Source organism: Bos mutus, chromosome 21 (assembly GCF_027580195.1).
Source record: "Bos mutus isolate GX-2022 chromosome 21, NWIPB_WYAK_1.1, whole genome shotgun sequence".
NCBI classification, from domain to species: domain Eukaryota; kingdom Metazoa; phylum Chordata; class Mammalia; order Artiodactyla; family Bovidae; genus Bos; species Bos mutus.
The window spans coordinates 48,255,197-48,282,998 of record NC_091637.1 but is presented as its reverse complement, the minus strand read 5'-3'; the positions used below and the strand labels follow the sequence as shown (position 1 = coordinate 48,282,998).

Sequence of the window (27,802 nt, the reverse complement as noted above, 5' to 3'; positions counted from 1 at the left end):
TATTTTCAATAAAATTTTATATGTGTATATGTAAATAAACAACAAAACAGCACCAAAGACCTCTACGATTTCACCATACAGTTTCCGTGTAGGATGCTTCATCAATCAATCTTTCACTCTTGCTTTAAAAGCACGTGATTACAGAAAACTGCTTATTCATTAAAAACTGGGTAAGATCTTTCAAAGATACCTCAGATGTTCAAAATGATACAAGCTATCTTCTGAAGATCAACGTGAGTTGCACAGGTTAAGTTGAAGACTCTTCACACAGTGCTGAAAATGTGAGGCAATCTGCACTTGAACTGGCACTGCACTTCCTCACACTCAGGCTGTCTTCATCACAAGTATCTTCTATCCCTCAGAGATCAGCTACATCAAGATGGCTCATCGGCCAAGTCACGCTGGTCAAAATACCTGGTGAAAAAAGAATCTGCACAGTGAAGGAAAGCATAAAATGAAAAGGGAACTTATGAACTGGGAGAAAATATTTGCAAACAATGTGATCCATGAGGGTATAATTTCCAAAATAAAAAAAGCAGCTCATGCAACTCAAAAAGCAAAAAACCCAATAAAAAAAATGAGCAGAAAACCTATAAAGACATTTCTTCACAGAAGATACACAGCTGGCCAAGAGGCACATGAAAAGATGCTCAACATCACTAATTTTTTGAGAAATGCAAATCACCTCACGCCAGTCAGAATGGCCATCATCAAATGATGGAAAGGGTATGGAGAAAAGGGAACTCTCCTACACTGTTGGTAGGAATGGAAATTGGTGCAGCCACTATGGAAAAACAGTATGGAGGTTCCTAAAAAGAATTAAAAATAGAGTTACCATATGATCTAGCAATCCCACTCCTGGGCATATATCTGGAGAAAACTCTAAAAAGGTACATGTATATACATATATAAGGAATATTACTAAGCTATAAAAAACAATGAAATAATGCTATTTGCAGCAACTTGGATGGACCTAAAGACTATCATACAAGGTGAAGTAAGTCAGACAAAGATAAACACCATATGATATCACTTTTATGTGGAATCTAAAAAAACGATACAAATGAACAAAATGATACAAAACAGACACAGACCCACAGGCATAGAAAACAAGTTTATGGTAACTGAAGGAGAAAGGTGAGGGGCAGGGCAGGGGAGAATGAATTAGGAGTTCCCAATGAGCAGATAAGTCCTTAGCAGTCCACTAAGGACTTCCCTCTAAGGAGACACCCCCTCGTCCAAGGTAAGGAGCAATGGCTGCGCTTTGCTGGAACAGCCGTGAAGAGATACCCCACGCCCAAGATAAGAGAAACCCAAGTAACACGGTAGGTGTTGCAAGAGGGCATCAGAGGGCAAACACACTGAAACCATACTCACAGAAAACTAGTCAATCTAATCACACTAGGACCACAGCCTTGTCTAACTCAATGAAACTAAGCCATGCCCATGGGGCAACCCAAGATGGGCGGGTCATGGTGGAGAGATTTGACAGAATGTGGTCCACTGGAGAAGGGAATGGCAAACCACTTCAGTATTCTTGCCTTGAGAACCCCATGAACAGTATGAAAGGGCAAAATGATAGGATACTGAAACAGAAACTCCCCAGGTCAGTAGGTGCCCAATATGCTACTGGAGATCAGTGGAGAAATAACTTCAGAAAGAATGAAGGGATGCAGCCAAAGCAAAAACAATACCCAGCTGTGGATGTGACTGGTGATAGAAGCAAGGTCCGATGCTGTAAAGAGCAATATTGCATAGGAACCTGGAATGTCAGGTCCATGACACTGGCAAGGCAAACTGGAAGTGGTCAAACAAGAGATGGCAAGAGTGAATGTCGACATTCTAGGAAATCAGCGAACTGAAATGGACTGGAATGGGTGAGTTTAACTCAGATGACCATTATATCTACTACTGCGGGCAGGAATCCCTCAGAAGAAATGGAGTGGCCATCATGGTCAACAAAAGAGTCCGAAATGCAGTACTTGGATACAATCTCAAAAACGACAGAATGATCTCTGTTCGTTTCCAAGGCAAACCATTCAATATCACAGCAATCCAAGTCTATGCCCCAACCAGTAATGCTGAAGAAGCTCAAGTTGAACGGTTCTATGAAGACCTACAAGACCTTTTAGAACTAACACCCAAAAAAGACGTCCTTTTCATTATAGGGGACTGGAATGCAAAAGTAGGAAGTCAAGAAATACCTGGAGTAAAAGGCAAATTTGGCCTTGGAATACGGAATGAAGCAGGGCAAAGACTAATAGACTTTTGCCAAGAAAATGCACTGGTCATAACAAACACCCTCTTCCAACAACACAAGAGAAGACTCTACACATGGACATCACCAGATGGTCAACACCGAAATCAGATTGATTATATTCTTTGCAGCCAAAGATGGAGAAGCTGTATACAGTCAGCAAAAACAAGACCAGGAGCTGACTGTGGCTCAGATCATGAACTCCTTATTGCCAAATTCAGACTTAAATTGAAGAAAGTAGGGAAAACCACTAGACCATTCAGGTATGACCTAAATCAAATCCCTTATGATTATACAGTGGAAGTGAGAAATAGATTTAAGGGCCTAGATCTGATAGATAGAGTGCCTGATGAACTATGGAATGAGGTTCGTGACACTGTACAGGAGACAGGGATCAAGACCATCCCCATGGAAAAGAAATGCAAAAAAGCAAAATGGCTGTCTGGGGAGGCCTTACAAATAGCTGCAAAAAGAGGAGAAGCAAAAAGCAAAGGAGAAAAGGAAAGATATAAACATCTGAATGCAGAGTTCCAAAGAATAGCAAGAAGAGATAAGAAAGCCTTCTTCAGCGATCAATGCAAAGAAATACAGGAAAACAACAGAATGGGAAAGACAAGGGATCTCTTCAAGAAAATCAGAGATACCAAAGGAACATTTCATGCAAAGATGAGCTCGATAAAGGACAGAAATGGTATGGACCTAAGAGAAGCAGAAGATATTAAGAAGAGATGGCAAGAATACACAGAAGAACTGTACAAAAAAGATCTTCACGACCCAGATAATCACGATGGTGTGATCACTCACCTAGAGCCAGACATCCTGGAATGTGAAGTCAAGTGGGCCTTAGAAAGCATCACTACGAACAAAGCTAGTGGAGGTGATGGAATTCCAGTTGAGCTATTCCAAATCCTGAAAGATGATGCTGTGAAAGTGCTGCACTCAATATGCCAGCAAATTTGGAAAACTCAGCAGTGGCCACAGGACTGGAAAAGGTCAGTTTTCATTCCAATCCCAAAGAAAGGCAATGCCAAAGAATGCTCAAACACAATTGCACTCATCTCACACGCTAGTAAAGTAATGCTCAAAATTCTCCAAGCCAGGCTTCAGCAATATGTGAACCGTGAACTTCCTGATGTTCAAGCTGGTTTTAGAAAAGGCAGAGGAACCAGAGACCAAATTGCCAACATCCACTGGATCATGGAAAAGCAAGAGTTCCAGAAAAACATCTATTTCTGCTTTATTGACTATGCCAAAGCCTTTGACTGTGTGGATCACAATAAACTGTGGAAAATTCTTCAAGAGATGGGAACACCAGACCACCTGATTTGCCTCTTGAGAAATTTGTACGCAGGTCAGGAAGCAACAGTTAGAACTGGACATGGAACAACAGACTGGTTCCAAATAGGAAAAGGAGTTCGTCAAGGCTGTATATTGTCACCCTGTTTATTTAACTTATATGCAGAGTACATCATGAGAAATGCTGGGCTGGAAGAAACACAAGCTGAAATCAAGATTGCCGGGAGAAATATCAATAACCTCAGATATGCAGATGATACCACCCTTATGGCAGAAAGTGAAGAGGAACTAAAAAGCCTCTTGATGAAAGTGAAAGTGGAGAGTGAAAAAGTTGGCTTAAAGCTCAACATTCAGAAAACGAAGATCATGGCATCTGGGCCCATCACTTCATGGGAAATAGATGGGGAAACAGTGGAAACAGTGTCAGACTTTATTTTTCTGGGCTCCAAAATCACTACAGATGGTGACTGCAGCCATGAAATTAAAAGACACTCACTCCTTGGAAGGAAAGTTATGACCTACCTAGATAGCATATTGAAAAGCAGAGACAATATTTTGTCAACAAAGGTCCGGCTAGTCAAGGCTATGGTTTTTCCCGTGGTCATGTATGGATGTGAGAGTTGGACTGTGAAGAAGGCTGAGCACTGAAGAATTGATGCTTTTGAACTGTGGTGTTGGAAAAGACTCTTGAGAGTCCCTTGGACTGCAAGGAGATCCAACCAGTCCATTCTGAAGGAGATCAGCCCTGGGATTTCTTTGGAAGGAATGATGCTAAAGCTGAAACTCCAGTACTTTGACCACCTCATGCGAAGAGTTGACTCACTGGAAAAGTGTCTGATGCTGGGAGGGATTGGGGGCAGGAGGAGAAGGGGACGCCAGAGGATGAGATGGCTGGATGGCATCACTGACTTGATGGACGTGAGTCTGAGTGAACTCCAGGAGTTGGTGATGGATAAGGAGGCTTGGCGTGCTGCAATTCCTGGGATCACAAAGAGTCGGACACGACTCAGCGACTGATCTGATCTGATCTGAAGGACTTCCCTAGTGGCTCAGATGGTAAAGTGTCTGCCTACAACGCAGGAGATCTGGGTTTGATCCCTGGGTTGGGAAGATCCTCTGGAGAAGGAAATGGCAACCCACTCCACTACTCTTGCTTGGAAAATCCCATGGATGCAGAAGCCTTGTAGGATATGGTCCATGGGGTTGCAAAAAGTCAGACACGACTAAGCGACTTCACTTCACTTCACTTCACTTCAATAAGCAGATATAAAGTACTACATACAAAATAAACAAGGTCCTACTGTACAGCACAGTGAACTATATTCAATACCTTGTAATAAACTATAATGGGAAAAAATCTGAAAAAGAATAGAATATATATATATACACATGCATAACTGAATCACTTTGCCAAACACCAGAAACTAATACAACATTGTAAATCAATTATATTCAATTTAAAAAATTATACTTAAAAATATTAATTGCAGCACATTTGAAAAGATATATCTATATACATACATAAGGAATATTACTCAGCTATAAAAAATAATGTTTTTGTAATAGCAAAAGACCACAAACAACCCAAATATCCATCAATAAAGCGACTGGCTCAATAAACTACAGTACATCTACACAGTGAAACATTACAAAGCTTTTATAAAAAAAGGAATGAGGAAAATATCTACACTGCTACCATGTGATTCCCAGGATTCATTAAGTGAAAAAATAAAGCACAGAATGGAAAGCTAAGTACGTTATGTTTTGTAAGCATGTGCAGGGTATATATACATTTGCTTATATTTTTAGAAAAGAAACAGTGAATGGGAGGATAAATAAAAAATTAACGATAAAACAGATAACTACAAAAGGGAGAAAAGAGACTAGAGGATAAAGGTGGATTCTAAAATGCTCCAATACAAATTACAATTTTAACTTTGGAACAATGTGAATATTTTATGAAATTATAAAACAAGTTTAACTGAAAATAAAATCAGTAACCAGACTCCACTAAATGAATCTTCTCCTATACTGGGTTGGTGGCATAAACCAAACAGGAGAATAATTCCAAGTAATCTTAAACATGATGTTCTGATATATGTAACTAGTAAGATATACCATGGACAAAAAGAACTGCAAAGAATTCTTAAAGGGACTTCAACAGTTTTACAACTGGCCATATTGTTAGTATTGTTATTCTGAAACTACCATGTGCATATTGTAGGATAAAGTCAATAATTACGTTATTAAGAAAAAATCAAGTAATCTTAAATTAGAACTGAAATATCAACTTAGACCTATGATTTTATTTTTCTTTCTAAAAAATACATACTTCATAGCTGTGTTCGATGAAAAGGCCTAAATGCAATGACCAACCCAAAAACACCTAGCTTCCCTAATGTTCAAATTGTGGACTCTAGATACCATTTTCTACTTTGAAAGAGGAACCAACACTCCCAGGAGAAGAGATTAATTCCAGATCTGGATCCAGAAGTGCGCAAGATATAACTGAGTCATTTTGGCAGAGCAGAAAGTAAGAAAGCTATCAAAAGACCACTGAGGTTACAGACCAAAAAGCACAGGAACTGATCTGAAGGGTTCCCACTATCGAAAATAGAACAATTTGAGCATCAAAAAGAATGACTGCTATATCCCTTTACCTGAATGCGAAGATCAACCTCACACCGCTCTACCAGAGACAACTAGACACTGTATGCTTCCTGATGTGACACAAGAGCACACAGTTGTGTAAACACACACACAAACAAAACCCGTTATATATAATCAAACCTCTAGACCTACCTATCAGTTTACAGAAAACATGCAAGATAAATGAACCATTAAACACCACCATGCAGTTAGCTGTCAAAACCAAAATATGGGAAATTTTACAAGTCAAAGGATCCCGTTTTTTCAACAAATAAATAGCAAAGAAAAAAACCAGAAGGCCTGATGGGGGTACTTAAGAGACATACCAGACAAATGCAACGAGTGAATCCTACTTGGATCCTGGTTTGAACAAACATAAAAAGACATTCTTGGGACAATTAGGGAATATGAAACGACTGGGCATCAGATACTGAGTTATCACTAAATTTACTGGGTATGAGCCCAATATTACAGTCATGTTTTTTTAAAAGCCCTTTATCAGTCAGATACACCAAAACAGGAGAAATAATATGTCCAATATTTGTTTAAAATATATTAACAAAACAGATAAATGAAACATGCTGGTGTAGAGTTAGTAACTGTGGAACCTGGGTGGTGGATTGGTCTGGGAGGTTTATTTTACTATATTTTTATGTATTTAAAAATCTCTAAAATAAGAAGCATAAAAATTAATTATGATTGGTAAAATAATTAAGGTGGCTAACAGTTATTGAGGGGCTTCCCCAGTGGCTCAGTAGTAAAGAATCTGCCTGCAATGCAGGAGACCCGGGTTAGATCCCTGGTTTGGGAAGATCCCCTGGAGGAGAGCATGGCAACCCACTCCACTACTGTTGCCTAGAGAATCGCACGGACAGAGGAGCCTGGTGGGCTACAGTCTAGAGGGTCACAAAGAGTCAGACATTACACTGAAGCAACTATGCATGCACAACAGTTATTGGATCCTGTTTGAATGGCATCCTACTCATCTGATAAGGTATTTCTATGAATTAGCAGCCATTGCCTTAAAGCTATCAAAAGAAAACCAACAACAAAAAACACAAAAGACTTATAACCATTTAAGTTACTTACACTGAAGCTGTTACAACAGAGTCAAGGCCTATGTTATCTGGTTATCAAACCTGCTATAACCTATAGGTTTTCCTAAGTGAAGTCTATAGCCTCAGAAACGTCTGCCCTACCTTCTAAGGATTAAATGAGTTCCTATTTTGAAGCACTAAGAAAAATGCCTGGCACAAACTGACCAGTAAGTATTAATTACCATCATTAGCATAATTATTGGAGAAGGCAATGGCAGCCCACTCCAGTACTCTTGCCTGGAAAATCCCATGGATGGAGGAGCCTGGTGGGCTGCAGTCCATGGGGTTGCTAAGAGTGGGACACGACTGAGCGACTTCATTTTCACTTTTCACTTTCATGCAGTGGAGAAGGAAATGGCAACCTACTCCAGTGTTCTTGCCTGGAGAATCCCAGGGACAGGGGAGCCTGGTGGGCTGCCGTCTATGGGGTCGCACAGAGTGGGACACGACTGAAGTGACTTAGCAGCAGCAGCAGCATAATTATTATAGATCAAGAAACTACATGCTGAACGTGTTTATATTTTGAAAAAGTATCTCATTTGGTAATGGGAAAAATGAACATAGTATTACTTAACATCCCAATATTTAAATATATTATAAAACATTTATAAGTTATTAGTGTTGGAATAAAAACAGACCAATGAACAAAAATAGCAAGTCAGAAAGAGACCTAAAATAAATACGTGTTTATGTATACACATATTCACATACAAGAATTTAGAATATGAAGACAGTTTCATGTAAATTCCAGGTGGAATTTTAATGTAAGAAATGAAATAAAAAATATACTAAATAAAAATATGTCCCAACTGAAAATGAATAAAGGACACAGCAATTTAAAAAAACTGCAATAAAATGGAACATATTCTATCCTTATGGATAACCATACAAAGAAAATAAAAATAATCTGCATCTTTTTATTACTAGAATGGAAATATTTACATCAACTGAAAACGCTCAGTGTTGAACAGTAGAAGATGGGCACTCTCACCAACATTTTAGTGGGAACCCAGAGTGGTATGATCTTTCTAGAAGGCAAATGCAATAAATATCTCAGTTTTACAAGTACATGCAAGCCCTTTAATTTATTTCCAGGAATTTGCCCTTAGGCAATAAATAGAGCTGTATGTATAAGAATCTTCAATGCAGCATTATTTATAGAGAAAAACTAGAAATAAAGGGAATTGTGATACATATAATGCTGTTTCCTTATGCCTCAACTTCCTCACTGTAAAATGGAAACAATACTTTCTACCACCATTAATAATGCTATTATAAAGCAAGAAGTCAAGGATTACTTACCTGCTAACCAAGCAGATTAATAAATTCAAAGCAGGAACTCTTTCATCATCTTTGCTGTCCTAAAAAGTAAAAAGAAAAAAAGAAAGCTTGAAATGTCATCTGTTATCCCCTAATTTTTTCTTCTTCTTTTATTGTGGCCTCGCAGCATTTGGGATCTTAGTTCCCTGACCAGAGGTCAAACCCATGCTCCCTGTGGTGGAAGCAGAGTTTTAACCACTGGATTGCCAGCAAAGCCCCAACCACCTAATATTCTTGAAGGAAGTTTCCTTTCAAGGTGCAAACCATGAACATTTTATTAGATAACAATAATAATCACATGGATATAGAAAACATCAAAGAAAACAGAGAAACTGTAGAGTTAATGATTCCTTGAGAAACATCTAAGATGTTCTTTTAAAGAAAGCTCCTGAATAGGTCCTAGAAAGGAATAAGAGTTTAGGGCTCTAAGGAGGTTAACTTGGGAGAGACACTTTTTCTGATTGCCAAGACTGAAAAAAGCCTGTGTCCTAACTGAACACTAATGGAAAAAACATATATAAACATATTTTAAAGAAAATATTTCAGATCAGGGCTCTCAATGACAAAGGAAGTTGTTCCTGAACTATACATTTCCTAAAATTCACTTTAAATATCTAGTGAGTAGTAAGTTACATTTTGCTCGGAGTACAGGGCATTTAAATTAGTCTGTGCCATCTCCTGGAAGTTTAATGAAAATATTTTGGAGTAGTCAGTGGAGAACAGTTATATATTTTGTACAGGTGAAAGAAGGAATGAAAAAAAAATCAGCTTAGCCTGGCATCGAATTAATTTACATTGTAATGCTGCAGGCATGAGTTAAAGGGTCTAACCTGAAAAATTCAAAACCATTGTTATGCCAGAGACTGTTGGTTGACCACTCTGGCTTCTTGATTCCCCTTATTATGTAGCAAATGAAGCTCATTTTTAGATGGGTACACTGCCACTCAACTAAAATAAACATTTCCTATAGTTCCTTATGGTCATGTGACTGAATTCTGGCCAGATGTGCTTGTAAGAGGCTCTGAGAAGGCTCTTCAGAGGGGAGGACCTTCCCTTCTCCCCAGCTTCCTTTAGTGAAACATACTGGCGGAGCCTGGATTGTGAAGTGAGCCTGGGGAGGGAAACCCCAAGCGGCAGAACCCGAAGGCCTGGTTATGCCACGTTAGGTCTAATCTGCCTGCCTTCAGACTCCCTTTGTCTGAGAAAAACACCTCCATTTTACTTAAGATAATGCTATTTTGGACTCTTCTACTACACGGCTAAATCTAATCCTGACTAACAACATAGTCCACCTTTTGTTATTTCACTGAAATCATTCTTTACCACCACAGAAGCTGCTGAGTGCTTCCGACGTGAAACAGTGAGTCTGAACTTACCACCAGAAGCCTCACTTCAGAGCACCTTCTTGCAAGCTGCCGAATCAGTGAATGAGCCTCCGGTAATAAAGGTTTTTCAAGACAAGCCAATAAAGCATAAAGCCATCTTCCCTATACAGGATTTAAAAAAGTAATAAGTAGGCAAACTACACCATAAGTTTAATTTATAATCACTTAATTGTACCTCAGAAAGGCCGTTATCAAGTTATATTCCACCAGCAGTACACATGACTGAGTTTATTTGGAGCAACACATCACTCCAGGGACTACTCAAAAGTGTTAGAACAAAGTTTAAATAGCCATTTGTGCAACACACAAAGTTAGCTCCTCAAGGAACCCCAAGTCAATGGCTTTTTTTTCCATTAAAAAAAAAAAATGGTTTCGCTCTATTCAAGCTTTATTTCAATGACTTTTTCTTAAACAAAAAGATTCACATCTAGGTTTCTTTCATAAAGGGTGAGTGGGATTCTCTTCTACGTGAAAAGAGCAGGTATACATTTAAACTTGACCAGAAGCTTCTGGACGGCAAAGATTATATCTTATGTTTTGACTGGGAGCCTTGAAGCTTCAGATACACTCTCTTTTGCAAATATCCACAATAGTGAAAAATACTTGTTTTTAAAATCAAATCTAACTGCAAAGGATGATAAAATTTCTTATTAGGGGATTAAGTGGGCAATTCATTTACATAACATCTATCAAATTTACCCAGTTTTGAAGGTGAAAAATTTTTAAGCTGTGAGTGTAAAGCAATAAAACAGAAGGGCAGTACAGTAGAGTTGGTCAGAGTACAGCCAAACTGCCCCAGCATGAGTCTCAGTTCTGCCAGTTATAATCTGTGTGCCCTCAGGGAAGTTACTGAATCCCTATGTGCTCCAGTCTCCTCATCTATAAAATGGAAATAACAGCTCACAGGTTATTGAAGGATTCAAGGAGTTATTATACATAAAATCCTTAGAACGAAGCCTGGCACATATATTTGCTATTATTCCTATTTCTGATATTCTTTAGTGGACTGGATTTCAAAGCCATTTTAGAAAACGCATTTCAAACTTCTCTAAGCCAGGACTATTTGAAATGGGGTCTGCGGACTGGTAGCCATCCTGTTTGTTACTGATCTGTGAAAATATAAGCAGATTCTCCCAGGATATAAACCAACTATTCGGTTGATTTTTTTTTCTCCCCAATGCAAGATTCTCAATGAAGGAAGTACTATGTTGATTAACATTCTATTGTAAGTTCCTTATTTTACTGCAAACAAGCAATTGTCTGCATTATACATACAGATGAATAACACATATATATATATAATGTAGAACCATAGCTTACATATAAGGTAAGTATATATAATTTGTCTGCATTATGAAAAGAAAAAGATGCAGTACTACCAATTCCGGAGTAAAGTCTCTTTCTCCAAACCAATTATTCAGATATTCCAAGACACTGGTTACTGTTGCCTAAAAAAGGGGGAGGGGTAAGAGATGGAAGAACATCATTAGTAATAAAACACTGACAAGTTCAAGCTGAGTTACATTAAGTTCAGTGAGAAAGCAACTCTGTTTAAAATGGACTTCTTCTTTAGACTTAAAGAGAAACCTTTAACTCTATTTAATAATTTGATTAGATGGAACACTCAGTGAGATGAGGCTGTTTTGAGCAATATTTTTATATATTTTCTATTATCAACACGGTTTAAATCCTAGGATTTAGTTAGTAACTACTAATGTAGTTCAGAACTATTTTTTTAAAATTCCCCACTCTCTTAAAAAAATGTCTTTGCATAAATTCAGCTTATTTGCATTAAATCAAAGTACAAATCTAAACACAAAGTTAGCTAGAGAAAGATTAATTTTAAAGCTATATATCGATAGACTTTATCAAATTCTCTAGCTTATTCTAGTATAGATGCTGCTGCTGCTGCTGCTGCTAAGTCGCTTCAGTCGTGTCCGACTCTGTGCGACCCCATAGACGGCAGCCCACCAGGCTCCCCCGTCCCTGGGATTCTCCAGGCAAGAACACTGGAGTGGGGTGCCATTTCCTTCTCCAATGCAGGAGAGTGAAAAGTGAAAATGAAGTTGCTCAGTCGTGTCCGACTCTTAGCGACCCCATGGACTACAGCCTACCAGGCTCCTCCATCCATGCGATTTTCCAGGCAAGAGTACTGGAGTGGGGTGCCATTGCCTTCTCCGTAATATAGATGGGACACTTACAAGTCACTCTCATTGAATTTAGTATAATCATTAGAGTATCTTAATGTAAATGATCAAGTAAGTAAAACTGTAGGCCAGTACATTATTTACAACAGAGTATGACTTGTTAAAAAAATTTATTTTCCAAGGGTATCCAATATATGTGAATACTAAACAATCAAAGTTTTATTTGCTCTTTAAGTGGGTAAAAGAGTTCCTAGTGCTGAGAGACTAAACAACTAAAATTCATATTGCTTCCCTTTTGACACAAGAAATTCAAATTTCATTCTTAATGAAGTGTGCCCAACATCTGGAACTAGAAATAGCAATCTAACCTTAGTATTTTTTTCAAACCCCATCATCTAAGACTTATGACTGAAACATAAACGTATGAATAGTTTAGCACCATGATAAAGAGCATGAGTTCTGAAGTGAGATCAACCTGGGACTGAATTCCAGTGCTGCCATTAAAATTTGCTAATAAACCACAATGACTTAATCGCCAACTGTTTCCTCATTTACTCAAAAAAAAGTATATTAATAATAATTCCCCATATAAGGTTGTAGTGAGGATTAAATAAGAATTTTAAAGAGTTTAGGACAGGGTCTTACATACTGTAAATATTAAATAAATGTATTCAAATATCTTAACACACACTGCAAACAGAAGAATGCATATATTCTTATTATTATTAGATATATTTTACCTGATTCATTCTGCTAACAATACTAAGCAAGGGAGGAAAACCAATCTGAAAGAAAAATGAGATTGAAGTTTACTAAGCGGTATTACAAAGGGGGGGGTGGCTTCATTTTTTTTAATTGGTGAATTTCTCAAAATGCTGTTTTATAAAAACAAAAAATAGACAAAATTCATTCCTTATATATTACAATAAAACATTCCATGAACTATTATGCTAATAATGCCCAAGAAAACAATGTCTTGACACATGAATATATAAATGTAAAAATATAGAATGATTTGAGTAATGAAGATATTAAAATAAAGCATGTAATAGAAACACAGTATGGTATCAGTGAGTTGTGCACACTCTTTCAAAAATCTTTAGCTAAAGTAAACATTTTGGGGAAGTATGGGTACTTGAATGAGTTCTTTCAAACCCAATCTCCTTTAAATACAATTATTTTGGACTTTAATGTTGGGAGCTTTGATTATGAAAACAGTACCGACTTAGAGAAACTTAAGTGGACACACATTAAAGTGTATTTTGCAATAATAAACTGAAAAAATATACATTCTTTGCCAAATTAAAAAATTTTGAAAAGTAACATACATTAGGGATATAACCCAATAGAAGAAATGTTGTATGAGAAACAGCATCAAATTAGCTCCCAGAGAACTGAATCTGTCTACACTCCCACCACCATGCATTAAGAGTGCCTGTTTTTCCAGCCCTTATTAAGAGTATGTCAAACTTGCTTTACCAATGTTAACTGAAAATGCCAGCTCAGTGGAGGTGTAAGTAATGTTTTTATTTTAAGTGAGTTTCGCATCTTCTCATATAAGAACAATTTGTATTTCCTTCCTGTGAAATGTCTCTTTACATCCTTTGCTTGTTTTTTTTTTTTTTTAAATTGGGGTCTTGGTCTTTTTAGTGATTTTCAGAGCTTTTACATTTAGGGGTAAACTACTTTTAAATGAGAAAAACAAAACGTGACACCAAAGAGAAAACAATAAATACCTATTCAACAGAACAGACAACATGGTATAGGAGTTACCAGTAATGCAGATGTATGAACATCTGCAAGCTTGGGGCAGGTGAATCCTGAAGGACAAGTAACAGCTGGCCACATACTTTATTATTAAAGTCATATGAAATATAAATAATCTTTATAAAATATAAATTAAATATAGCCTCAACATTTCACTGCCAGAATATGCAATTTATTAAGCATTTTTAAGCACCTGAGTCAAGTTTTCCTTTGTTTCCTGACTACTCAGAACTCATTGTTTGACCCTTGCCTAATCATTAAAAAAAAAAAGTCCTATCTAGCTCAAAAATTATTAAACAGCTAAAGCACATACTGTTTTAGAAAATACGCTGATATAAACCAGTCATATATTATTTGCTTTTTAAAACTTTTTACAACCTTGGAAAACAAAAAGCTATTATGCTTCTACGTTTAGCAAATGGGCTTACAAAAATAGTCAGGAGACTGGATTTGGCCTAAGCTATATTCTGCTAAGTCTCTATACTGAATCTTGCACCAAAACTATGACCTGTTTTTTGTTTGTTTAGTCACAGTATCACTTACTTGTACATAATCGATTCCAGGACTTTCACTTGCAGGTGGTCCAATAGCCCCTTCAGCACATAACCTTTCACCTAGACAAAATTTTTTCCAGCCTTCTTCATCTTCAGATCTTGGCTAAAAGAAAAAAAAATGAATTTACTTATGTATTTTCTTTAATACTGAACAATGAAAAAACAAGCGAGATTCCTTCATATTCCCACCAGCTCACACAAGCATACAGTGCTTGTAATGGAGTAAACTGTGTCTCCTCAAAATTCCTACGTTGAAACCCTCACCTCCAGCATGTGATGGTTAGGAGACTGAGTCTTTACATCAGTGATTAAGTTAAAATGAGGTGGGTAGAGTGGGTCCTAATCCAATCTGCCTGACATCCTTGTGAGAAAGAGGAAATTTGGACAAAAAGACATTAGGGATGCATATGCACACAGAAGGCCATGTCGGGACACAGCTAGAAGATGGCCATGTGCAAGCCAGAGAGAGAGAGGGCCCTTAGAGAAACCTGCTGACACCTCGATCTCAGCCCTCTAACCCACAAAGCTGTGAGAACACACCTTACTGTTTGGTAAGCCGCTCCATCTGTGGTGGTTTGTTACAGCAGTCCTAGCAAACCAGTACAGGACCCAAGTGGTCACACCATATGTGGGACACTTTTAGTCTGGATCATACTTTAATGAACACTGACAAGCAAGTACGTGCTCAAAAGAGGGTGATAAAGATGTAAAAAAAAACACACTAAGAATGCTTTCAAGAATGAAGCCTGTTTATCCCAAGGAAGGAGACATAATTACGTACTTCACATAAAAGGCTGTCCAATCAAAGAAGGAATAGATTTATTCTACATTGTCAGATGAAAAAAGCATGACCTTTCAGCACAACCTTAACAGAACCTAAAATTTTAAAAATATATATTTATTTATTTATAGTTGCTTTATAATACTGAGTTAGTTTCAGGCGTATAGCAAAGTGATTCAGTTAATAGAACAATTTTTATTTGGGCACATCACCTCACAAATCATTTTACATACACATGCAGTTTCCCCCCATGAGGATAAAGAGCTTTCATTATATTCTCAGGAGAACAAAACCCCTAAAACGTAAAAGCCTACTGTCCTGGAACAACGTTTTCCCATTACTCCATTAAGTCAGAGACTGTTTCTGCTTCAGGTAGCACTGAAAATCCTAATTATTACATATGGTTGGTGTTTAACAAATGATTAGATCAATCAATCAATGTTCAAATTTACATAGTTGCCTTCAAAGGTTGCTTTAAAAATTCGTCATCTTATAATTTACATATTTCTGCCATGATGAATATATATGTTCAGTTCAGTTCAGTCGCTCAGTTGTGTCCGATTCTTTTATGACCCCATGAATTGCAGCATGTCAGGCCGCCCTGTCCATCACCAACTCCCGGAGTTCACCCAGACTCACGCCCATCGAGTCAGTGATGCCATCCAGCCATCTCATCCTCTGTCGTCCCCTTCTCCTCCTGCCCCCAATCCCTCCCAGCATCAGTCTTTTCCAATGAGTCAACTCTTTGCATGAGGTGGCCAAAGTAATGGAGTTGCAGCTTTAGCATCAGTCCTTCCAATGAACAACCCATGATCTTCGCTTTCTGAATGTTGAGCTTTAAGCCAACTTTTTCACTCTCCACTTTCACTTTCATCAAGAGGCTTTTAGTTCCCTCTTCACTTTCTGCCATAAGGGTGGTGTCATCTGCATATCTGAGGTTATTGATATTTCTCCCAAATCTTGATTCCAGCTTGTGCTTGTTCCAGCCCAGCATTTCTCATGATGTACTCTGCATATAAGTTAAATAAACAGGTGACAATATACAGCCTTGACATACTCCTTTTTCTATTTGGAACCAGTCTGTTGTTCCATGTCCAGTTCTAACTGTTGCTTCCTGACCTGCATACAGGTTTCTCAAGAGGCAGGTCAGGTGGTCTGGTATTCCCATCTCTTTCAAGAATTTTCCACAGTTATTATTGTGATCCACACAGTCAAAGGCTTTGGAATAGTCAATAAAGCAGAAATAGATGTTTTTCTGAACTCTCTTGCTTTTTTCCATGATCCAGCAGATGTTGGCAATTTGATCTCTGGTTCCTCTGCCTTTCTAAAACCAGATTCTTTGGCATTGTCTTTCTTTTGGGATTGGAATAAAAACTGACCTTTTCCAGTCTTGTGGCTACTGCTGAGTTTTCCAAATTTGCTGGCATATTGAGTGCAGCACTTTCACAGCATCATCTTTCAGGATTTGGAATAGCTCAACTGGAATTCCATCACCTCCACTAGCTTTGTTCATAGTGATGCTTTCTAAGGCCCACTTGACTTCACATTCCAGGATGTCTGGCTCTAGGTGAGTGATTACACCATCGTGATTATCTGGGTCGGGAAGATCTTTTTTGTACAGTTCTTCTGTGTATTCTTGCCACCTCTTCTTAATATCTTCTGCTTCTGTTAGGTCCATACCATTTCTGTCCTTTATCGAGCCCATCTTTGCATGAAATGTTCCCCTGGTATCTACTGCTATGTAATATTCCACTGTTTTGATGGAGGATCTTCATTTGTTAAATCAATTAATTATGTTGTCATTTCTCTTTTGACAAAATTATATCATTATCATGTTACTGATGCAGCTTCTTTTTGAATTACATAGGTACTCAAAAGTCCTTACCTTGAGCAAGGAAAAAATGTATCTACCTACCTACTGCCCTCTCCCTCTTCTTACCAGGAGGCCTCACCGTACAGTGAAAGGCTTTCGAATCAGACAAAGTTTGGTCTGTATCTCAGCTATACTTTTATGAGTTAAATGATCTTGGGCAAGTGATCTTAGTGTCATTCACACTTTTCCTAGAGCAGAGCTTCCAACTAGTATACAGAAGCATATAGAGAGGTTATACTGAATCTCTCAGATTTCAGCTGGTAGTCTTAGGCCATGAGAACAGCTTCTCCACTTATCCCAAAGTGACATCATTTAAAAGATGTTAGGAAGCACTGCCTAGAAGAAGCTTCTAAAATCTGAAATCTATGGGGAATTCCCTGGTGGGCCGATGGTTAGGACTCAGTGCTTACACTGCAGGAGGCACGGGTTTGATCACTGGTCAGGGAACCAAGATCCCACAGGGAGCACAGCATGGTCAAAAGAACCCCTGAAATCTATGAACCATCTGAAACAATGAGCAAAATTGTATGAATAGGTGCATTTTCCTCTCTGAAGATAAAAGCTTTCTTTTGATTCTCCAGATGAATATGAGACTCCCTAAGAGGTTAAAGAGGTTCCCTGTTTGCTCAGTGGTAAAGAATCGGCCTGCCAATGCAGGAGTCTCAGCTTCAATCCCTGGGTTGGAAATATCCCCTGGCAAAGGAAATGGCAACCCACTCTAGTATTCTTCCCTGGGAAATCCCATGGACAGAGGAGTCTGATGGGCTACACTCCAAAGGGTTGCAAAGAGTCAGACACGACTGAGTGACAAACACTTTCACTTTTTCAGTGGAGACACAGACATAGGGTACAGACTTGTGGACACAGTGTGGGAAGCAGAAAGTGGGAAGAATTGGGAGAGCAGCGTGGAACATACAAATTACCATGTAAAATAGACAGCCAGTAGAAATTTGCTGGATGAGACAAGGAACTCAAATCAGGTGCTCTGTGACAACCTAGAGGGGTTGGATGGGTGGGAGGTACAAATGAGGTTCAAGAGGGAGGGGACATATATATACCATTCATGTTGATGTAGGGCAGAAACCAATATAATATTGTAAAACAGTTATCGCCCAATTACAAATTTTAAAAATTAGTCTGCTGCTGCTGCTGCTGCTAAGTCGCCTTCAGTCATGTCTGACTCTGTGCAACCCCAGAGACAGCAGCCACCAGGCTCCCCCGTAACTAAAATTCATATTGCTTCCCTTTGACACAAGAAATTCAAATTTCATTCTTAATGAAGTGTGCCCAACATCTGGAACTAGAAATAGCAATCTAACCTTAGTATTTTTTCAAACCCCATCATCTAAGACTTATGACTGAAACATAAACGTATGAATAGTTTAGCACCATGATAAAGAGCATGAGTTCTGAAGTGAGATCAACCTGGGACTGAATTCAGTGCTGCCATTAAAATTTGCTAATAAACCACAATGACTTAATCGCCAACTGTTTCCTCATTTACTCAAAAAAAAAATATTAATAATAATTCCCCATATAAGGTTGTAGTGAGGATTAAATAAGAATTTTAAAGAGTTTAGGACAGGGTCTTACATACTGTAAATATTAAATAAATGTATTCAAATATCTTAACACACACTGCAAACAGAAGAATGCATATATTCTTATTATTATTAGATATATTTTACCTGATTCATTCTGCTAATAATACTAAGCAAGGGAGGAAAACCAATCTGAAAGAAAAATGAGATTGAAGTTTACTAGCGGTATTACAAAGGGGGTGGCTTCATTTTTTTAATTGGTGAATTTCTCAAAATGCTGTTTTATAAAAACAAAAAAATAGACAAAATTCATTCCTTATATATTACAATAAAACATTCCATGAACTATTATGCTAATAATGCCCAAGAAAACAATGTCTTGACACATGAATATATAAATGTAAAAATATAGAATGATTTGAGTAATGAAGATATTAAAATAAAGCATGTAATAGAAACACAGTATGGTATCAGTGAGTTGTGCACACTCTTTCAAAAATCTTTAGCTAAAGTAAACATTTTGGGGAAGTATGGGTACTTGAATGAGTTCTTTCAAACCCAATCTCCTTTAAATACAATTATTTTGGACTTTAATGTTGGGAGCTTTGATTATGAAAACAGTACCGACTTAGAGAAACTTAAGTGGACACACATTAAAGTGTATTTTGCAATAATAAACTGAAAAAATATACATTCTTTGCCAAATTAAAAAATTTTGAAAAGTAACATACATTAGGGATATAACCCAATAGAAGAAATGTTGTATGAGAAACAGCATCAAATTAGCTCCCAGAGAACTGAATCTGTCTACACTCCCACCACCATGCATTAAGAGTGCCTGTTTTTCCAGCCCTTATTAAGAGTATGTCAAACTTGCTTTACCAATGTTAACTGAAAAATGCCAGCTCAGTGGAGGTGTAAGTAATGTTTTTATTTTAAGTGAGTTTCCGCATCTTCTCATATAAGAACAATTTGTATTTCCTTCCTGTGAAATGTCTCTTTACATCCTTTGCTTGTTTTTTTTTTTTTTTTAAATTGGGGTCTTGGTCTTTTTAGTGATTTTCAGAGCTTTTACATTTAGGGGGTAAACTACTTTTAAATGAGAAAAACAAAACGTGACACCAAAGAGAAAACAATAAATACCTATTCAACAGAACAGACAACATGGTATAGGGAGTTACCAGTAATGCAGATGTATGAACATCTGCAAGCTTGGGGGCAGGTGAATCCTGAAGGACAAGTAACAGCTGGCCACATACTTTATTATTAAAGTCATATGAAATATAAATAATCTTTATAAAATATAAATTAAATATAGCCTCAACATTTCACTGCCAGAATATGCAATTTATTAAGCATTTTTAAGCACCTGAGTCAAGTTTTCCTTTGTTTCCCTGACTACTCAGAACTCATTGTTTGACCCTTGCCTAATCATTAAAAAAAAAAGTCCTATCTAGCTCAAAAAATTATTAAACAGCTAAAGCACATACTGTTTTAGAAAATACGCTGATATAAACCAGTCATATATTATTTGCTTTTTAAAACTTTTTTACAACCTTGGAAAACAAAAAAGCTATTATGCTTCTACGTTTAGCAAATGGGCTTACAAAAATAGTCAGGAGACTGGATTTGGCCTAAGCTATATTCTGCTAAGTCTCTATACTGAATCTTGCACCAAAACTATGACCTGTTTTTTGTTTGTTTAGTCACAGTATCACTTACTTGTACATAATCGATTCCAGGACTTTCACTTGCAGGTGGTCCAATAGCCCCTTCAGCACATAACCTTTCACCTAGACAAAATTTTTTCCAGCCTTCTTCATCTTCAGATCTTGGCTAAAAGAAAAAAAAAATGAATTTACTTATGTATTTTCTTTAATACTGAACAATGAAAAAACAAGCGAGGATTCCTTCATATTCCCACCAGCTCACACAAGCATACAGTGCTTGTAATGGAGTGAACTGTGTCTCCTCAAAATTCCTACGTTGAAACCCTCACCTCCAGCATGTGATGGTTAGGAGACTGAGTCTTTACATCAGTGATTAAGTTAAAATGAGGTGGGTAGAGTGGGTCCTAATCCAATCTGCCTGACATCCTTGTGAGAAAGAGGAAATTTGGACAAAAAGACATTAGGGATGCATATGCACACAGAAGGCCATGTGCGGACACAGCTAGAAGATGGCCATGTGCAAGCCAGAGAGAGAGAGTGGCCCTTAGAGAAACCTGCTGACACCTCGATCTCAGCCCTCTAACCCACAAAGCTGTGAGAACACACCTTACTGTTTGGTAAGCCGCTCCATCTGTGGTGGTTTGTTACAGCAGTCCTAGCAAACCAGTACAGGACCCAAGTGGTCACACCATATGTGGGACACTTTTAGTCTGGATCATACTTTAATGAACACTGACAAGCAAGTACGTGCTCAAAAGAGGGTGATAAAGATGTAAAAAAAAACACACTAAGAATGCTTTCAAGAATGAAGCCTGTTTATCCCAAGGAAGGAGACATAATTACGCATTTCACATAAAAAGGCTGTCCAATCAAAGAAGGAATAGATTTATTCTACATTGTCAGATGAAAAAGCATGACCTTTCAGCACAACCTTAACAGAACCTAAAATTTTAAAAAATATATTTATTTATTTATAGTTGCTTTATAATACTGAGTTAGTTTCAGGCGTATAGCAAAGTGATTCAGTTAATAGAACAATTTTTATTTGGGCACATCACCTCACAAATCATTTTACATACACATGCAGTTTCCCCCCATGAGGATAAAGAGCTTTCATTATATTCTCAGGAGAACAAAACCCCTAAAACGTAAAAGCCTACTGTCCTGGAACAACGTTTTCCCATTACTCCATTAAGTCAGAGACTGTTTCTGCTTCAGGTAGCACTGAAAATCCTAATTATTACATATGGTTGGTGTTTAACAAATGATTAGATCAATCAATCAATGTTCAAATTTACATAGTTGCCTTCAAAGGTTGCTTTAAAAATTCGTCATCTTATAATTTACATATTTCTGCCATGATGAATATATATGTTCAGTTCAGTTCAGTCGCTCAGTTGTGTCCGATTCTTTGCGACCCCATGAATTGCAGCATGTCAGGCCGCCCTGTCCATCACCAACTCCCGGAGTTCACCCAGACTCACGTCCATCGAGTCAGTGATGCCATCCAGCCATCTCATCCTCTGTCGTCCCCTTCTCCTCCTGCCCCCAATCCCTCCCAGCATCAGTCTTTTCCAATGAGTCAACTCTTTGCATGAGGTGGCCAAAGTAATGGAGTTGCAGCTTTAGCATCAGTCCTTCCAATGAACAACCAGGGCTGATCTCCTTCAGAATGGACTGGTTGGATCTCCTTGCAGTCCAAGGGATTCTCAAGAGTCTTCTCCAACACCATAGTTCAAAAGCATCAATTCTTTGGCACTCAGCTTTCTTCACAGTCCAACTCTCACATCCATACATGACCACGGGAAAAACCATAGCCTTGACTAGCCGGACCTTTGTTGGCAAAGTAATGTCTCTGCTTTTGAATACGCTATCTAGGTTGGTCATAACTTTCCTTCCAAGCAGTGTCTTCTAGTTTCATGGCTGCAATCACCATCTGCAGTGATTTTGGAGCCCCCCAAAATAAAGTCTGCCACTGTTTCTACTGTTTCCCCATCTATTTGCCATGGAGTGATGGGACCAGATGCCATGATCTTCGTTTTCTGAATGTTGAGCTTTAAGCCAACTTTTTCACTCTCCTCTTTCACTTTCATCAAGAGGCTTTTTAGTTCCCCTTCACTTTCTGCCATAAGGGTGGTGTCATCTGCATATCTGAGGTTATTGACATCTCCCTGGAAATCTTGATTCCAGCTTGTGCTTGTTCCAGCCCAGCATTTCTCATGATGTACTGTGCATATAAGTTAAATAAACAGAGTGACAATATACAGCCTTGACATACTCCTTTTCCTATCTGGAACCAGTCTGTTGTTCCACGTCCAGTTCTAACTGTTGCTTCCTGACCTGCATATAGGTTTCTCAAGAGACAGGTCAGGTGGTCTGGTATTCCCATCTCTTGAAGAATTTGCCAAGTTTATTGTGATCCACACAGTCAAAGGCTTTGGAATAGTCAACAAAGCAGAAATTGATGTTTTTCTGGAACTCTCTTGCTTTTTCCATGATCCAGCAGATGGCAATTTGATCTCTGGTTCCTCTGCCTTTTCTAAAACCAGCTTGAACATCTGGAAGTTCACAGTTCATGACTGTTGAAGCCTGGCTTGGAGAATTTTGAGCATTACTTTACTAGCGTGTGAGATGAGTGCAATTGTGTGGTAGTTTGAGCATTCTTTGGCATTGTCTTTCTTTGGGATTGGAATAAAAACTGACCTTTTCCAGTCTTGTGGCCACTGCTGAGTTTTCCAAATTTGCTGGCATATTGAGTGCAGCACTTTCACAGCATCATCTTTCAGGATTTGGAATAGCTCAACTGGAATTCCATCACCTCCACTAGCTTTGTTCATAGTGATGCTTTCTAAGGCCCACTTGACTTCACATTCCAGGATGTCTGGCTCTAGGTGAGTGATTACACCATCGTGATTATCTGGGTCGGGAAGATCTTTTTTGTACAGTTCTTCTGTGTATTCTTGCCACCTCTTCTTAATATCTTCTGCTTCTGTTAGGTCCATACCATTTCTGTCCTTTATCGAGCCCATCTTTGCATGAAATGTTCCCCTGGTATCTACTGCTATGTAATATTCCACTGTTTTGATGGAGGATCTTCATTTGTTAAATCAATTAATTATGTTGTCATTTCTCTTTTGACAAAATTATATCATTATCATGTTACTGATGCAGCTTCTTTTTGAATTACATAGGTACTCAAAAGTCCTTACCTTGAGCAAGGAAAAAATGTATCTACCTACCTACTGCCCTCTCCCTCTTCTTACCAGGAGGCCTCACCGTACAGTGAAAGGCTTTCGAATCAGACAAAGTTTGGTCTGTATCTCAGCTATACTTTTTATGAGTTAAATGATCTTGGGCAAGTGATCTTAGTGTCATTCACACTTTTCCTAGAGCAGAGCTTCCAACTAGTATACAGAAGCATATAGAGAGGTTATACTGAATCTCTCAGATTTCAGCTGGTAGTCTTAGGCCATGAGAACAGCTTCCTCCACTTATCCCAAAGTGACATCATTTAAAAGATGTTAGGAAGCACTGCCTAGAAGAAGCTTCTAAAATCTGAAATCTATGGGGAATTCCCTGGTGGGCCGATGGTTAGGACTCAGTGCTTACACTGCAGGAGGCACGGGTTTGATCACTGGTCAGGGAACCAAGATCCCACAGGGAGCACAGCATGGTCAAAAGAACCCCCTGAAATCTATGAACCATCTGAAACAATGAGCAAAATTGTATGAATAGGTGCATTTTCCCCTCTCTGAAGATAAAAAGCTTTCTTTTGATTCTCCAGATGAATATGAGACTCCCTAAGAGGTTAAAGAGGTTCCCTGTTTGCTCAGTGGTAAAGAATCGGCCTGCCAATGCAGGAGTCTCAGCTTCAATCCCTGGGTTGGAAATATCCCCTGGCAAAGGAAATGGCAACCCACTCTAGTATTCTTCCCTGGGAAATCCCATGGACAGAGGAGTCTGATGGGCTACACTCCAAAGGGTTGCAAAGAGTCAGACACGACTGAGTGACAAACACTTTCACTTTTTCAGTGGAGACACAGACATAGGGTACAGACTTGTGGACACAGTGTGGGAAGCAGAAAGTGGGAAGAATTGGGAGAGCAGCGTGGAACATACAAATTACCATGTAAAATAGACAGCCAGTAGAAATTTGCTGGATGAGACAAGGAACTCAAATCAGGTGCTCTGTGACAACCTAGAGGGGTTGGATGGGGTGGGAGGTACAAATGAGGTTCAAGAGGGAGGGGACATATATATATACCATTCATGTTGATGTAGGGCAGAAACCAATATAATATTGTAAAACAGTTATCGTCCAATTACAAATTTTAAAAAATTAGTCTGCTGCTGCTGCTGCTGCTAAGTCGCTTCAGTCATGTCTGACTCTGTGCAACCCCAGAGACAGCAGCCACCAGGCTCCCCCGTCCCTGGGATTCTCCAGACAAGAACACTGGAATTGGTTGCCATTTCCTTCTCCAATGCATGAAAGTGAAAAGTGAAAGTGAAGTCGCTCAGTCCTGTCCGACTCCTAGCGATCCCATGGACTGCAGCCTATCAGGCTCCTCCGTCCATGGGATTTTCCAGGCGAGAGTACTCGAGTGGGTTGCCATTGCCTTCTGAGTCTAAGCTGATAAAACATGAAATAGTACCTTCCAGTAAGCCTGACAAACTTTACTAAAAAGTCAGTCACTGGTACTGGTACCATTACCTCATCAGGAAAATCCAAGAAGCCTTTATTCAATCTTTTTGTAAATACTGAAAATGTATTTACTTTCTTGAAAAAATGTCTAGAAGAACCTTTGCAGACTTGTAGAGACCGATCCAAAGTCTCTCAAGATGTGGATTAAGGGTGTCATAAACATAACTTGCATTACTTATTCTATCCTTTTCAGGCAAAAAGATAATGGAACTGTTACTATCAATAGTAGATGGAGAGAATGAAAATAATATGGATTAAACAAGAGAATCTTTAAGAACTGGAAGTAAATATGGACTATTTCAAATAGTTATACACTGTACAATCTAAAGAGAGAAACTTACATACCATGGTCACATTACTATCCAACTGTTGTGATTTCCAGTGACTTCTATGTCTGTTCACACTCTAAAGGAAGAGAAATCAGACATATGATCTTCATAGAATGGATAACTCAAAAGAAATCAGTTGCTGCACAACAGTCTAACAATCTTAAAGCCTGGAAAATATTTCAAATTGTATTATGTTGAGTGATTATAATAATAATAATTTGGTAACTGATTCATGAATATTCTTATCTTTATATATTTAGTAGTCCCAATTTTTCCAACTACAGTCTAAGAACAGAAAAAAATCTGAAGGAAGGCTTTAATTTGATTAAATGATTAAAGCACATCTACCTGCCGAACAGTCGAAAATTGTGCCACTTGTTGCTGTTGCCACTGAAGAGTAGGGGAGTATCCTTCCGGGGCAGGCTGGCATCCTGAAAGCTAAAGATCAGTTCATAAATTTTAGAATCAATGTTAAGTGTTACCACTAGAATCTCAAGCCTCTGCAAAGTAAAAGCAGAATCAAGAGGAAAAATGAGTAATAAAGCAAGTAAGACTATACAAGAAAGGAAGTACTTTTTGCAGATGTAAAAAAGGAGGCAATTCATTTATGTCTGAGTTTAAAACATCAGGAAAAGATCCTTATATAGTTGCTTTAGTAAAAGCAATGGAACAATTTATAGTTGGAGTTTCTATAAAATCCAAATATGAGACCTAAAGATATAACCCAGTACTACCTTTCTATAATAGCAAAACTATTTGAAACAAAAAGACATAATGCAAATAAAACATTCTGGTATGAGCAGAATGCAAATAATTCAAGACATCTGACTTTACAAGGGCTACTTTTGTTTCTCAAAACAGCACACAGGTCACAACTGATCACATATTGCCTTGAAATAAAAATGAGTATGGTCACATTTCAAAAGTCAGGTATACAAGATATCATCTGTCATCAACTAAAAATTTCTGTAAAGGAATTATATGAAACATTATAGTGTCTGAGTTAAAATCTCCTGATAATAAACATCAGATAAACAAGTAATTAGAACACAAAAGGAAAAGGAACTGTGGTAATTTAAAAACTGCTACTCTCCTTCCACCATAGGTTAAACAGCATCAAGTGGACCTTCTGTGGCTACTCCGTCCAGACTAGTTCTCCCTGTTACTTACTGGTCATTATATGTTAACTCTCTTCACAGCAATAGATATGATATATAACTGTTTGCTTTTTCAATGTTTTCCTCAGGAGAAGCAAATTCTACGAGGGTAGGGACTTTCTGTCTCATCCTCTGTTGTATTCCCAGTGCCTGGCACATACAGTTGCTTGGTTTAAAAATGTGCTGGATAAATAAATGAATGAAAAGGTTCACAGTGGGCACCTAGGTAGAAAAGTGTGATACTTGGGTTTTTATTTTTAAAAAACAAAATCTAGTCAAATTCAAAACATACGAACTACTCTAAGATTAAACGCCAGCCCAATAATAATTATGAACTGGTAAAAGGTACCTTAAAAATAAAGGCTAGCATAAATAACCTATTTAAAGACTCCAAGAAGACCGGATCATGCTCCTAAAATGTTATGAGCAAATCTCCAGGAATGTCAGGGTTACTGAAAGCCTCTCTGGAGGTAGTAAACGCCAGTTGTCCTTTTGGGGGAAAAAGTACAAGCAATTGTCTAACTGAACATACATAAGTCAAATCTTACATTGTAACTTAACTTGTCTCATACTTTCTTAGGGTGAGCCTCCATCTTTTAATTTGCGGGGAAGGAAAAAAAAAAAAAAATCCCCTGACGTATAATAACACTCACAGAAATATTCACACTTTGCTTCCTTTTCAACTTCTTTGGGTCAATTTGAGCTACCACAACATCTGGACATTGAGCTGCTTCGATCCTACAAACAAGTAATAAATGCAAAAAAACGTGATTACTATTGTTCACGTGTAGTGTTAACAAGCGATCCAACTTCTACAGTTCAACATAAAATTACAAACTTCAGAATTGCAATGGAAGCTCTAAACAATAAATTTCTAAAATTATCTGGACTGAAAGCAATCTAAGAGCATGTATCTTGTCACGAGTAATCAGGTTTAATAAAACGAAGTTCACAGAAACTCGCTCACACAAAGATGTAATCAAGGGATTTTGTTCTGACAGAGTATGGGGACGGGACAGTACTGGGGCTTTATCGCACTTTGGGGTCGAGCGGGGTACGGGCGCTGTGCCCAAGGGCGTAAGGACAACCGGCCCACCCGCACAGGGTCCAACACTCACTGGACCCGCCTCAGGTATTCCTGGGGAGTCCTCGGAGGTACGCTGGGATCGAAACTTTCCGTCAAGTCGCAGGGCTCCACCGGCAAAAGCCGTGGCATCAACTCCTCCACCGCAGACTCCGCAGGTACCCACGCCATAGTTTTCAATGAAGAGCGTCCC

General features: G+C 38.3%; 1 protein-coding gene across 1 annotated transcript; it reads right to left on the bottom strand.

Annotated features, from left to right (window-relative positions):
* GEMIN2 (gem nuclear organelle associated protein 2) lies at positions 1-27,802 on the bottom strand. The gene is made up of 10 exons (XM_005902288.3): positions 27,644-27,802; positions 27,179-27,263; positions 25,717-25,806; positions 25,385-25,444; positions 20,390-20,503; positions 12,892-12,936; positions 11,384-11,452; positions 9,996-10,106; positions 8,602-8,660; positions 1-414 (listed from the first exon to the last, which is right to left on the bottom strand). The coding sequence occupies exons 1-10, from the start codon at positions 27,778-27,780 to the stop codon at positions 375-377; spliced, it is 810 nt and encodes a 269-aa protein (XP_005902350.1). The 5' UTR covers positions 27,781-27,802; the 3' UTR covers positions 1-374.